The 15,554-nt window shown below is 37.8% G+C and overlaps 1 protein-coding gene across 1 annotated transcript in view; it reads right to left on the bottom strand.

Moving 5' to 3' along the window:
* Window positions 1-15,554, bottom strand: part of PASD1 (PAS domain containing repressor 1) — a 103,910-nt gene that overhangs the window by 18,767 nt on the left and 69,589 nt on the right. Inside the window, exon 10 of the mRNA XM_015128424.3 lies at window positions 4,664-4,748. Within this exon, the coding sequence (XP_014983910.1) occupies window positions 4,664-4,748 (85 nt within the window). The remainder of the gene's footprint in view (window positions 1-4,663; window positions 4,749-15,554) is intronic.

Genomic DNA, 15,554 nt, shown 5'->3' with positions numbered 1-15,554 from the left:
CCACCCTGCTTCAAGCCATTATCATCTCTCGTTTGGACTGCTGAGAGAGCCTCCTAACTGGACTCCTTAACTTCCATTCCTGCCCTTCCTTCCACAGTCTATTCTCAACACTGTGACTCTTTTAATAAACAAGTCAGGTCATGCCATTCTTCTGCTCAAAACTCTCTAATCATTCTCCTTTTCACTCAGAGTTAAAGCCAAAATCTATACAATGGCTTACAAAGCCTTACTCAACCTGACCTCCATTACATCTATGACTTCATCAATACCTACTCTCAGCTTTGCTCACTCTGCTCCAGCTGCTCTGACCTTCTTGTTATTCCTCTAAACACTGGGCATGCTTCCACCTCAAAATCCTGCAGAAGTTTTTCCTCTTCTTGAAATAGTCTCCCCGACCACAGATGTCTTCATGGCTAGCTTTCTCCCCTTTTTTAAGTCATTGCTTATATTTAATACTGTACTCCCCCACCTCTTGCATTCCCAAACCTCCTCATCTTGCTCTATCTTTTCAATAAGTCTTGTCACCTTCTTTTTTTTTTGAGACTGAGTCTCACTCTGTCGCCCACACTGGAATGCAGTGACACGATCTTAGCTCACTGCAACCTCCGCCTCCCGGGTTCAAGCAATTCTCCTGCCTCAGCCTCCTGAGTAGCTGGGACTACAGGCGCGCGTCACCACCGGCTACTTTTTGTATTTTTTAGTAGAGATGGGGTTTCACCATATTGGTCAGGCTGGTCTCAAACTCCTGACCTCATGATCTGCCTGCCTCGGCCTCCCAATGTGCTGGGATTACAGGCACGAGCCACTGTGCCCGGCCTAAGTCTTGTCACCTTCTAATCAATGATTTCTTTATTTAATATTTTCATCTCGTTATTGTCTGTTTCTCACTGTTGGAATGTAAGTTCCTCTAGAGCAACAATTTTTCACTGTTTTGTTAACTAACGAATCCACCCTCCAATTTAAAACAGTATCTGGTATCTGGTAGGTGTTCAATAAATAGTTGTTCAATAAATCAGTAAATGAAGGAATCAGAAATGGCCTTTAAAAATAAACACATTTAACATGTTCGAATATATAAAGAACAAAAGGGAAACCATGCAACGAATAGGACAATATGACAAAATAGTTTTAAAAGTAGATGCCTCACTGGGCAGTAAGAGACATAGATACTGAGATCAGACAGATCTGGGTTTGAATCCTGGCTCTGACATTTACTGTGTGACTTTGGGCAACTTATTTAATAGCAAGACTCTGATATTTGCCATCTGTAAAACTGGAATGATAATGCCTCATAGGTCTGTTGTGGGAGTTAAGCACCCAGCAAAATGCACAAATAGGAAGCTCTCAAGACACTTTAGCTTTCAGTGTTATTATTCTTCTTCAGGGTTGACCTTCTTTGACTACTTTTTAGAATCTTAAATACGTATCTGTTGAATGAATAAATGACTAAATGCCTACCATATAGTAGGTTTTAAAATCAATGCAAGATGCTCTCATGATTATTCCCTAAACCAGGTTTGTCCTGGCCTCTCATTTGCACATAATCAGCTCTAGCAGACTGTTTCTGTGTTGTCTGCTGGTATCCTACCCAGCCCTTGGTTCATGCTCAGAGACAGCTGCTTCTGAAGATGCCACCCCACCTGCCACCTCCTGCAACAATGGATTTGGATGCAAAAGCAATCTGATAATGCACAAGCGCCAATTCTGCCAAACATGCCTGTTTAGTGTAACATGGCTAAGGAGCAACCTATCTCTAGGGATGGATGGCAGAATGTGAGTGGCTACTAACATAAGTCACCTACACTCATCATTAAAAGAAGTATTTGGGACAAAGTCAATTGAAAAGGAGATCCAAACCATATCACTAGAGTTAATTTTTCTCCACACCTGATGCAAGACATTTCTGTGTACTCTCACTTAATGTCTTGTGTGTTATGAGGATTTCCAGTATGGCTGGTAGGAAGAGGAACTATTACCAACCCTTTGTGAGTACTAGCATTGTTCTCTGTAATCCTCTGGAATGGTTTTCCCCTAGCCCCACTTCAAGTAGCTTCCTCAAGTTAATACGCCAATCAATATGCTGCTGAATACTAGAGGAGGCCCCTCACAGATCTCTAGCATTCTTTCTCCATGCAGCTCTCTCTTCTCTAGGACTCTGCTAGCAAACTTAGTCTCCCTATACTCTCACCTCAATGTCAACTCAGGCAGTCCACTGGGCTCCATATGTGTTCTCCCTCTCTGAAATGTGGCCTAGAATCTTGCTATGTAGTAAGCTCTGGTAACTGTGGAGCTCCTCTCATTGATTTCCAATTGCTCAAGAATCTGTGGCCTTTGCTGCCTGCTGGCCATTATCATGAAAACTGTTATGTCATATATTTTGTCTGTTTTATTTTTGCCCGTTTCAGGTAGGCAAGTTAACCTGGCCCCCTCACTCCATCTTGGCTGGAAGCAGAAGTCTCACAATTCCATGGAATATTATACAGTTTTAAAAAATGATCAATGTGACTGTAGAAAAAAATGGAACTTAGGGATAAGTGGAAGCCAAGGGTATGCCGTAGAATGTAAGCTATATTTTTCATTGTAACTACATGCAAAATATATACGTTGGTGGACTAAGACTGAATGGGAATAAGCAAAATTAAACAGCAGCTGTGCCACAGCAGTGGGGTTATGTATTTCTTTTTTTTTTTAACCCACTTTTCTCTAAATATTATAATTACTTAGGCATTATATATTTTGTAAAATGAGAATATTTTAATCCAGCTTTCTTCCACACATACTAAGTTTAAGGACTTTGGATTCTTCACACACAGTACACTATAAACCCTGGATAAATACTTATTTACTGACGGGCTGATGAAGCAAGCCTGACAGCTGTGTAGATGTTACACTGATTGCTGGAGCTATATGGTTGGCTTGGCCCCTTTTCCTAGCATACCTGTAATTAGTTTGTGTGTAAAGAGAACATTGCTCTGTCTAAATTAGCATTCTTCTACCTAATTTCCTCTTTGTTTCATACTTCTTTGAACAGAGTATTAGGTTAAGCAGAGGTACTTATTCAGAATGGAGAAAGTTTTATTTACATAGACATACTTTGTTAAATGATCAATTCTTGGAAAATTCAATGCAAAATCAGCACTTCATGTTTAAAATATGTGCTCATGGCATCTCCATGTTACAGGAGAACTTAAATACTGAAAGGACCTGCTATTTGCACTGATCCCAGTACAAATTCATTCAGGCAAAACACATGGAGGCCTGAAAACCAAAGTTAGAGTCTATGCATGCAGCCTGTTTATACTGCTCTTGAAATCCCTTTACCAAATATTTGAAGAGTTCTATAAAAATAACAGACTGCTTTAACACAGAGTACTCATTTGTGCATCTAATATTTATGACTGCCTACTATGTGTAACAAGCCTTGTTCAAAGTTGACCAACAAGACAGCCAATGGTCTCTCCTCTCACAGAGGTTTCATTCTATTACAGGAGTAAAATAAATATCCCGATAAGATTACTTTGAGCATTATTATATGCCTATGAGGTAGCCTGGTAGAGATTATTATTATTACTCCCATTTTACAGATGAGGAAACTGAGGCTGAGGTAAAATAACTTTCCCCAGGCCATGTAACTGGTAAGGGCAGAATCAGGAATCAAACCCTTGTCTTCTGATGTCTCAGCCATGTTTTCTCTCTGTAGCACTGTTACCACTGTGGTGATCCAGCCTATCAGCTGTGGTACATGCACCCATGGAGTGGCATGTAAGGCGAGGAACCACCCTCTCACTTTTTAACGTGGGAAATGCCTTCTGAGATACCTCTTCTGTTCTTCTCTACCTCTCTCTCTCCTTGCAGTTTGATTTTATTTCCCAGACGAGAGTTTCATCAGATCACTGAGGGCAGACCCAGGTTTTAAATTTATATTAATGTATATCTCTTAAGGATTCTTTCTAGTAATATCTGGTTAATGAATAAACAGATGATACATTCATTGTCTTAGAGGACGGATGCAGACAACCTAGGCTAATTAGGCACTGGGTTCTGGCCTTCATGGCTTTTTTTTTTTTTTTTTTTGAGACGGAGTCTCGCTCTGTCACCCAGGCTGGAGTGCAGTGGCACAATCTCGGCTCACTGCAAGCTCCGCCTCCCGGGTTCACGCCATTCTTCCTCCCTCAGCCTCCCAAGCAGCTGGGACTACAGGCGCCCGCCACCACGCCCTGCTAATTTTTTGTATTTTTAGTAGAGATGGGGTTTCACTGAGTTAGCCAGGATCGTCTTGATCTCCTGACCTTGTGATCCGCCCGCCTCGGCCTCCCAAAGTGCTGGGATTACAGGCGTGAGCCACTGCGCCCAGCCGCCTTCATGGCTTTCTATACCATGCAGGTCAGTAAACTTTCATTATGAAATGTACTCACAAGGCAAAGGACCCTGAACAACATCTGGGATAGAGTTTAGCTTAATTCTTTTTCAAGCACTACAGGGACCATTCCAAGTCTGGCAGTTACTGGCTCCTAATAAGAAATGTCTACAAGATGGTAACTGTGGAACACTGCTCATGTGTCACGTCCATCTGACATACTTCTTGGTAACACACATTAACTAAATAATCAACATCACACGGTAAGGGTCCAAGATTGTAGTCTGTGGTCCTCAATGTACATACATCTGAGATAGCAGCAGCAGCAGCAGCAGCAGGTTCAACATACACGACTTCCATGCTAGTATGTCCTCTTTGACCTTGAGAGCTACTATAAATAGGTAAAAAGAGAGATGGTAAGCATATCTCACTTGCCATTTAAATCAAAATTTTCTATCATACAATAAAAAGGTTCAAATAAAAACTATTTGTTTTATTTTCCCTACTACAGAACATCATTAACATCATTAATCTTTGAGGTATCATTTTTCCCACAAAGTTGTTCTGCACATCTACACACAAAAAAAATCATCTGGACCCTCATTAGAATGAAGTTTGCTGCAGGTCTCAATGCCTTTTTAACAGTGGGGAGCAAACCAGTATTTTTAAAGCCAAGGTGTATGAGTAAATATTCTTTTTCGATTTTTAAACCAACTGCAATTACAAAAAAAATGCCTTTAGGCCCAATTTAATTTTGTTTCTTGTAATTAGAGAAACTCTCCATTCTCGGGGCTCATTAACAATTCATTTCTATCAAAATTAGAATTTCGATGAAGGTGAGATGCAGCTTCATGGCACACTAGAGTCTAAATACTAGCTTACTTTTCACCAATTAAGTATGGGGGGGAGAAAATATGAATGAATGAGAATCTTATTTTTAATACTGATAACAGTGTTTCAAGCCTTAAAAATTTCGTAACTGAGATTCTGTTATTGACATGTATTTTGTTTTCAAGAGTTTTTCTTTTGAAAAGCCCCTATTACTCCAAAAAATGAGAAATTAAAGTCTGATAATAAATATTATAAAAAACAAGACCTCAGAGCAGCAAGACAGTGGCAAAATGGTATCTATAAAACTTTCGAAGCATATTCAGAGACACGTAATTAAGAGAAAACCTGGGTTATTTCACATGGTTTCAAAAAGTGAATTCTGAGCCAATGGAGAGAAATTTTCCATTCTGTATTTCAGAGGACCCTGACAAAAATCTATTTTATTTATAGCATTTATTTCTAACACCAAAAAATTAAGAGTTTGAAAAAATTTATTTTGGATATCAAAAATATGTAATATTTAGGAAGTATTTACACAGCATAAAACAACTAGTTAATAAGTTGAGTCAGGCATTTGTGTGTATAATTGGACTATATCGAATATAGAATGTTTAAAATATATAAAAAGTATATATTTAATTAAATATATTTATTAATATTTATGTTAATATTAATTAAAATAAATATGAAATATGTAAAATATAGAATATTTCTTACTGATTTTTCAGTGTCATGAAACAAACATAAATGGAGTCACTTGTAAATCTGCAACATATTATTTAAAAACAAAATTCCTATATTATTATATATTTTTAAAATAATTTTTCGATCTCCGACTAAATTTATAAGCCAAGTTATTTCTTGTATTATCTGCCTTGCAGACCATGTCGTATTCCTTGGCTTCAACTATGGGTGACTCCCACAGCTCTACCTCAAGACCTCTTCCCAAGCTGTAGACCCACATATCCAACTGCCTTCAGCACATGCATGTGGATATCTAACTTCAATTCAACATGGTATAGACTCCTGTTCCCCCTCCAGTGTCTCCTACTTGGTGAACAGTGCCACCCTCCACCCAGTCACTCAAGACTGAAATCTACAAGTCATCCTAGACTCTTCCCTCTTTCTCAACTCTCTTCTACCTTATACAAATGTTTCTTATTACTTTCTATCTACTTTTTCTACGGGGTGAATTTCTTCAAGGCAATGAACATGCTTTAAACTTCTTGTATCCCAGGCACTTCACACAATGGAGAGCAATTACTATGTGCTTAATGGATATTTGCTAAGTAAAAAAAGAAATAAACAGATACAACTTAGCAGTCAATTCAATCAAAATGTTTCACATCCTTCATCCCAATCTGCTTGGATTGACAAAATTATTTTAATGGACAAGCTGGAGCTTCTATTTGTTCCTTAAAAGCAATCTAATACCTTTATATTGGCTTCTAAATAGTGCATAATTTTATATCTGAGATAAACAATATATGAATGTATTGCTTGCTGCATTGTCCAATATGGCAGTCACTAGGCACATGTGGCTAAATCAAAATTTAAGTTAATTTAAATTAAATACAATTTAAAATGTAGTCTTCAGTCACAGTAGCCACATTTCAAGTGCTCCATAGCTAGCAGTTACTGTGTTGGATGAAGCAGATTATAGGCCACTGCAATCATCACAGAAAGTTCTACTGGATAGTGCTGTATTAAAGGATGCAGTAAGTTTTTCTGGACAAAACTCTTTGACAGCAATATATTGTGAAGCAAGTATGTTTTGTTTCAAATCCACTGACTTAAATATCACGAATATAAATAAAAGTGAATATTTTCCAAATTATTCAGTGAATTTACATTTTTTGCCTCTCCATAAGTCAATATAAATGGCAAATATTTGAGGTAGAATATAAAAGTCACAGGCACTCTGGGAGGCCAAGGTGGAAGGATCACTTGAGCCCAGGAGTTTGAGACCAGCCAGGACAATAGGGTGAGATTCCATCTCTAGAAAAAATAAAAAATAAGTCAGATGTGGCGGTGCATGCCAGTGGTCATAGCTATTCAGGACGCTGAAGCGGGAGGATCGCTTGAGCTGGGGAGGTCAAGGCTGCAGTGAGCTGTGATCACGCCAACGCACTCCAGCCTAGACGACACGGCGAGACCCGAAAACAAAACAAAACACCTCACAATTAAAAGCCACAGAGAAGCACTTACAATTTTAAAGAAAAACATTAGGGAATATTTCATACCTAACTAGTTTGTGCATGTAAATAATGAGTTCAGGCTCAGGATATGGGATATAACATGTAACAGAGGGTTTGCAGCCATATCCACTGCTGGCCTTTGGGTAGGAACAGATACAAGCACAACTTTCTTTTTTCCAAATTGTATCACTTAATTTTTAAAAAGAAGGAGAAAGATCAAAGAACACTTTGCCAGTTGTAGTTACATAAAAGAACACCTAATTCTACAAAGACGAGTACCTCCGTTTCATTATGTAAAATCTCAAAATGTTACTCTTAAATTGAGCCCTTCATGTTTCTTCTCTCTCTTCATTTTAAATATTTTACCGAGATTTGATATCCATTGGTAAAGTGCTTAACACTGCTGAATTGCTTTAATGCAAGGTTGTTCTTGGCTTAAAATATCATCTACTTCTACTTGCTGTATAAATGAAACTGTAAATATGAAAAAGATGTCAAAGGAATGCTGTCCTTTCATACGCCAATGGAGTACAAACTAAGGTGTGTTTTGAACAGTTGTGGCAGAGTCAGGAAACTGATGACAGTAAAAATATAATCCTAAATGTCTCTCCCTATTTAATTTACAGCTGAGATTATATAATCTGAAGTGATGGAAGGAAAGAAAACCAGATTTCCCTTCTTGGTTGCAGGTTATGAACAAAGTTTAAGAAGCTAATTTTTAAGGCTACTCTAACCAAGGCTAGTCTATAGGCTCTCAGAGGAAGCTCACTACCATGCCCTGTCTGAAATGTAAAATCTTGAGTCCAGGATCAGGTATCAACTTTTCCTTCAAATCCAACTGCATCTCAGCCATCCCTGATAACTAGATACTAGCAGCTCCAAAGCCTACCTCTCCTCAAGAGTCATTATGTTCTTAGAAGAGGATTCCTGTTAAGTGGCTCCCTAGGAATCAAGCCTGAAACAGCCTCTCTTTGCCCTAGCCCCCTACTATTTTATTCAGTATTCTAGGCATGCCATGGAAGGTGAACAGAAGCTGGGGTCACACACCCTCAATATTGGTCAATTATACCTAAATAAAGCTAGAAAAAATATTTTTCTCAACTCCACATGCAAAAAGTGAAAACAAAATTCTGAAAAATTAAAAAAAAGAAAAAGTACATTGTAATCTGTAGAGTCTCCGTAAGTGTGGTCAGCTCAAATGCCCTCATTAGCCATTCTTTCATTGACCACCGTACATCTCTAAGTTTCTATTCCACTTAACTATATGATTTGAGAGGTATGATACTGTAATTTGCTTTACAATTGTTCTTTTGTAATTTTAATTCTCTCTCCTAGAAAATGTCTTCCTGCAAGATGAGTTCTGCATGCGCTATCATTTCTCTATTCCTTTGGAGCCAAGAAGCAGGTGCTCTAGTGTTAAGATGAGCAGAATAGGGATCAAGAGCCTGGGTTTTGTGACTTGAAACTGCACTGAGAGACTTGGGAACGTTGCTATTGCTATAGATCACCTAGATCAATATCCTCCTTTGAGGGGGAGAAGAGAAGTGTGTTCTGTGGCTACAAGGCTCTGCATACAATGTATACTTGTAAATATCCTCTGAATCAATGTACAAATCTTGATCCTTCCGAATACAAAATAACTACACTGCCCTCTAAATTTTTTTTTTTTTTTTTTTTTTTTTTTTTTTTTTTTTGAGGCGGAGTCTTCACTCTGTCGCCCAGGCTGGAGTGCAGTGGCACCATCTCGGCTCACTGCAAGCTCCGCCTCCCGGGTTCGCGCCATTCTCCTGCCTCAGCCTCCGGAGTAGCTGGGACTACAGGCGCCCGCCACTGCGCCCGGCTAATTTTTTGTATTTTAGTAGAGACGGGGTTTCACCGTGTTAGCCAGGATGGTCTCGATCTACTGACCTCGTGATCCGCCCGCCTCGGCCTCCCAAAGTGCAGGGATTACAGGCGTGAGCCACCGCGCCCGGCCCCTCTAAATATTTGACAGGTCATTCTCTTTCAATATAGCAACTTTTACTAACTAAATAATTGGAGATAGTCATCTTAATAGATTTACATTATTTGAAGATGAATTTAGTTCATTTTAGGAACCTTAACTAAAGGCAGATAGTCAATGGATGTAATTTTGATCGGTTCAGAATATCAGTAATTTGAAGTGAATGTTTCATCATCACCCTCAATAATCTTAAGGTAATTGCTAACTAACCATACTGCCTACCCACAACCAATCTCATCTCTGACTGACAGAAAAGACACTATCATTTACCAAGTTCCTACCATGGGGTCTGTATCTTTTACATATTACCTTTCTGAGTCCTACAATAACTCAATGACATATGTTCTGTTATCGTCTCCACTTTATAGATGAGGAAAATAAAGCTTTATAACGTGAATAACATATAAGTTCACAACTAGTAAATGACAAAGCCAGAATATGAACCCAGTCTGCTAACTCCTTATACCAGTAAGGGCAATAGTTGTGTCACCATTAGGGAGTAGTAAAATAATCTCTAGTTTTGTTTAATCCCAGCCAGAAATGCCTTGATTTTGTCATGCCACACATCCAATATGCCCTAATTTGTTAATTTTTACTTTTATTTTTTATTTTGATTTTTGTGTGTACATAGTAGGTGTATATATTTATGGGGTACATGAAATGTTTTGATACAGGCATGTGATGCCTTCATTTGTCTCTATTACCAAAATGTGTATGTCTTTGAAATCGATAGGCCCATATGTTAAGATCAGTTCCATCACTTTATATTCACACCACAAGTTAACCCACTAACATCCTCCACAGAATGAACTGCAGATAACTATGAGCTACTATCAACTTTGCCAGGTAGTTTGTGCACACTATTGTTTCCAGAAAGGATGCAATCTTGACCCACTCCTGGCTCCTTCTTAGTTTTGCCTCTGGAAAGCCACTGCTTTTCAGTATGGAAGCATACCAACTTCCCAAGTCAATCTACTAATATTAAATTTTCCAAAAGCCAACTTGCCAGGAGACAAATGGACTGAATGAACATGAATCAAAGCATCAATTTGTCAAATTATCCAAATATATTGATTTACCAAAAACCTGTTTCTTTAAGCTATTCATAAAATTTTAAGTGTGCTGAGTTGGCAGAGTTTAAGACTATTGTAGGAAGGAAGGATTTCAGAGTCCTGAGGGCTTCAGACACCTGCTGAGTTCCTCATCTCCTTCTCTCATGGACTCATTTCCTCCCAAACCAACTTCAGGGGTTGGTAGCCCAAGCTGTGCTGGTTGCTGGTTCTCCTTTGTTTCTTTCCCCCATCGCAAGTTCCCTTCTCTTGTCCCCTGCTCAATTCAGCTGCAGCAGTAAGGGACCTGGGGTACAGACAAATGGAACCTTCCTTAAAATGTTAACAGAAAAATTGGCCAAGTACAATATATCCTAAGTATCTTCAAAAACTGTTAAAATATTTCAATCCACTCTAAGTCATTAAGCTTTGTCAGAGTTCACAGATACAAGTTTGGGGAAAATGGTAAATTTGGCAAATGAGTCATTTGATGATATTGTTGATAAAATCTGAAAACATGCTAAATCATTGAAAAATTAGAAAATGAATTCTTTAAAAATGTATTATTAAATTAGCATAAACTAAAAACATTCATATGAAGTCCTGAAATTCTGTTTTTATTCATAAGAACGGCAAATCATTCTGCGACTTTTAACTTTTTACAAATTAAACATTCCTTAAAATGTTGAAAATAATAATATATCCATTGACTATAATCAAGAATGTAGTCATTGCATGTAATCAAGAATAATATATTGATATGAACAGATACTTAGTATACTGAATAGATAAGGGTTTTGTCCAAACTATGGCCTGTGAGCCAAAATCAGCAGCAGCCTGTTTTTTACAACGTAAGAATGGATTTGGAAATTTGAAAAAACACGAGCAGGTGATTGGTTTCTTTCTCTCCAATGGAATCAGAGGCAATGGACAACTTACAGCCAGAGAAGCCCATTGCATTCTCACTTGGGAGAGATCTTAATGGACCTGAAGCTGCTCAAGATCATGGTTTCTTGCTAACAAAGGGACAACAAATCCCATCGTTTACCATCTTAGCATATGAATGTTTTAGGAAACTCTTCCTGAGTGACTGCTTCCAGAAATTTTCTTTGGCTTAAGAAATTAACTTTTAGTCACAAAAAGTTCTGTCTTTTTTTGATGTGAGGGAAAAGTATGATATTTCATTCAGATATTCTGAATGGAAGGAGTGTGCTATTTGAATTTACCAGTTCTCTCCAACAGAGTAATTTATTACTCCAGGGCCTAAAAGGATGGAAAAGGAAAATGTCTGGTATACGTGTGTGTGTGTGTGTGTGTGTGTGTGTACACGTGTGTACACGCCTATGGTGTGTATTAGGATTGAGAGATAGGCAGAAAGTGAAACAAGATGACTCAGAAAATAATGCACCCTTCTCCTCTCCAATTCCCTACCCTGAGCATCACACCCCTTACTGCTCCCTGGCCACAGCATGAAGAGGACTGACTTTCATGAGACAATGAGTTAGGGTCTATATGCATCTTTCCATTTCAGCCTTCCTGTCTTCCTGTACGAGACACAGATATGGATTCTTGTGGCTTTCAAAATCATATTCTTTGAGTGGGTTAACATATATATATATATCTGATATATCTGAAGCTGATAACATGACTAAACCTACACCATACAGATTAATTCAGATAATTTTACATATCAGAAAATGAAGATTTAAAACAAAATGTTGAATTTCAACTATTTAGAACATGAGGTCCCTTTTATCTGGCAGGTAATTACTTTTATGGCATAGCTAAGAAAATTCAATTCTTCTTTTAGCTGTATGGTAAAGACTTGCTTTAAATAACTACTAATACACAATTAAAAAGAAGCCAAATGGTGTGACTCTGATACATTTAGGTGTTTTACAAAGGATGAAGTCAAAATGGGAAAATTTCCACTAAAATCATACTCCATCCATTTCATAGAAACCATCACTCTCTAAAGGGCCATTTTGAATTCCTCTAATGTGCTTTTTTGGTTACACCAGTTTTTCACAAACACATCAAAAGAGGAAAAACACCGAACGGCACTTGGTGGTATTTCCTCACCAGAATTAAAAAAAAAATAGTAACGCACAATATTCATTACACTTAAAAAGTAAATATGATCATCAACATGGTAGAAATCTTAGTCTCATATACCCTGAAGAGCAAGTAATCTACGGTAAGAGTTGCCCTAATGTCAAATAATAAAGACAAGACAGAAAAGTGAACACTAAGTCAACAAAAACTCTATTGCTCTAAAATTAACTTAAAAAGTTTCAAGGTTTTGTCATCTCAAAAAGAATATTGCTGATATTGGCTTCCTCTGAGCAGTGTAGAAATATTAAGTAAACATGAAAGCAACTTTAGAATCTGATTAGTGTTCTGTGGTCCGCCCCCTGCCCCTTTTCAAACGTAGAGAAGGCAATGTATAGCTTTGGTTGGTGAGTCACTGGAAAATGCCTGGATGCCAGTTGCTAACACTAAAGACATTCATGGGCAGAATGAATGTCAAGGCTACACAGTTCGCCATCATATATTTGTGGAAAATTCATTCCAGGAGAAATTCATAAATCAGACACAAGACTATACTAAGACCAGAACTGTGTGGTAAGATATAAAGAAAGTTTGCTCTGTTCCCACTAACTAATAAGCCCTTAAGGCCAAGCCTTCCAGCTGAGGACAGGATGTTCTATAGGGATGTATCTCTCACTCAAAGAGGACAGGGTTTTTGAACGACTAGAACTGACAGCTCAGATATAATTTCTACAGTTTGTAAGGTACTACATTGATTTTTATATTTCATTATTTTCATATTTGGATCCATTATCAAATATTTTTCCAGTCTAAAAACTATTTTATGAATTAATGTTTGTCACTATTCCGTTAAAATCATTTGCTTTCACTTCAATGAATCAAGACACACACAAACACACACACATTTTTACATCATAAAACAGGGCAGGTCCAACTTCTTTTTAATACAGCCAGTAACTTTAGAGCGCCTGGACTAGGTCCATATGTTCATGCTAAGGTTTTGCCAAACAGCCCATGTTTTATTTGGCATCTGAGTCTTCCTACTTTTGTAACCCACTCAGTCATCCCTCTAAGGTAACATGGTGTATGGTCTTTCTGTCACTTTTATAAGACTATTGTTGAGCCAGTTGGGGAAATAAAGCAACAGAGACCAGTCAAGTCCCAGCACATGTTAAAAGAAAACGTTTTATGTCTTTGCTACTTATTAAAAAGCTAATGGCCTATGTGTTGGCTGTGCAAATATGAGATATGATTTGAAGTTTGGCCTTGTTTTCTTTTTTGTTCTGAAAATCAGCTCTGTTAGTTTCCAATGGCAAGATGGACCCATGGATAAACACATGACTGTATTCTAGAAATCAGAAAATGAGTTAACTGAATAAAATGAGCTGGTCTGTGTACTGAAGGAGACACAAGCTGAATGCAATTTGGATCCCACCCTTAGCAAGCTTTTGATTTTCTAGGAGAAGAGCTAAGTCAGTCTCTGTGATCTTAAGGCAAAGTGGAGAGTGTCAGTAGGAGAGTAGAAAGCAGGGAGGAAGAGCTCTTCCAAACTGGGTACCAGGAGGAACTTCTCAGAGAGGGAAGATGGAACTGTTTCTTGAGGGGTGAGAAGGATTCAAGTATACAAAATACAGAGGGGAAAAACATTTTAGTCCATGTAGAAATAGTGAAGAACTTAAATGGCATTTATGCAGAATGGTGTAGCTTCTTGTAATATTGTAGTTTCTCATTTAGTTGTACATCTCAGCACTAGGCAGCAAGTTTTATGAGGATAGGCACAGTAGTGGGCACTGCAAACACAGTTTCATGGATCTTACAGTTTCATGGGAAATCCAGACAATGAATGATTAGTTTAGAGATAACTATAAAGTTAAAAATTATAATAAGTATGATTAAGGAAAAGGGCAGAATGCCAGAGGAGAGAATAAAAAATGAACTTAGGGGAACGAGTATAAGCCAACTATTGAACAACATAATGGAAAAATATTTCAGGTTGAGGACACAAACATGTGCAAAGACTCTATGTTGGAAAAGAGTGTTGAGAACTCACAGAAAAGAGAAGCCAGGGAGGCTGAAGTCTGACAGACAAAAAGGAATATAACACAAAATGAGGTTTCAGAAATAAGTAGGCATGAGAGCAGTATGCTTTACAGACCATACAAAAGGAGTTCGGATTTTATTCTAAGTGCAATGGGAAAAGCACTGAAAGTTTTTGAGCAGGACAGTAACAAGATCATATTTCAACAAATGATATTGGAACAACTGGACATCCATATACCAAAAACAATGAACTTTGACCTAAATTTCACACCTTGTAAAAATATTAACTCAAAGTAGATCATAGATACAAACTTAAAATCCAGAATGATAAAACTTTTGGGAAAAAAAAACTAAAAATGTTTATGTGGCCTTGGTTTGGTAATGAATTCTTAAGACATGGCACCAAAAGCAATCCATCAAAGAAAAAAAAATAACAAAATATTCCTTCCTTAAAATAAAAACCCTTTGTTCTGCAAAATACACTGTTAAGAGAATGAAAATAGAAGCCCCAGACTTGAGAAAGTACTTGCACATCAAATATTGAACAAAGAACTTGTATCCAGAATGTATAAAGAATTCTCAAAACTCATAGACTGTGGTGAGGATGAAATGAGCTAAGATGTGTTTAAAATATTCTGAACAGTGCCTGATACATAGTAAGCACTCAGCAAGTGTTGTTATTGCTTTTTTTTTTTTTTCTCACTTTAAGTTCTAGGGCACATGTGCACAAAGTGCAGGTTTGTTACATAGGTATACACATGTGCCATGTTGGTTTGTTGCACCCATCAACTCGACATTTACATCATGTATTTCTCCTAATGCTTTCTCTCCCCCATTCCCCACTCCCTGAAAGGTCCCAGTATGTGATGTTCCCCTCCCTCTGTCCAAGCGTTCTCATTGTTCAATTCCACCTATGAGTGAGAACATGTGGTGTTTGGTTTTCTCTCCTTGTGATAGTTTGCTGGGAATGATGGTTTTATATGAGTATGATTTCACAGTTGAAGATACCAAGGTTCGGGGAAGTC

This window comes from Macaca mulatta, chromosome X (genome assembly GCF_049350105.2).
Source record: "Macaca mulatta isolate MMU2019108-1 chromosome X, T2T-MMU8v2.0, whole genome shotgun sequence".
In the NCBI taxonomy this organism is placed as follows: Eukaryota; Metazoa; Chordata; class Mammalia; order Primates; family Cercopithecidae; genus Macaca; species Macaca mulatta.
This window is presented reverse-complemented; position numbering and strand designations above follow the sequence as displayed.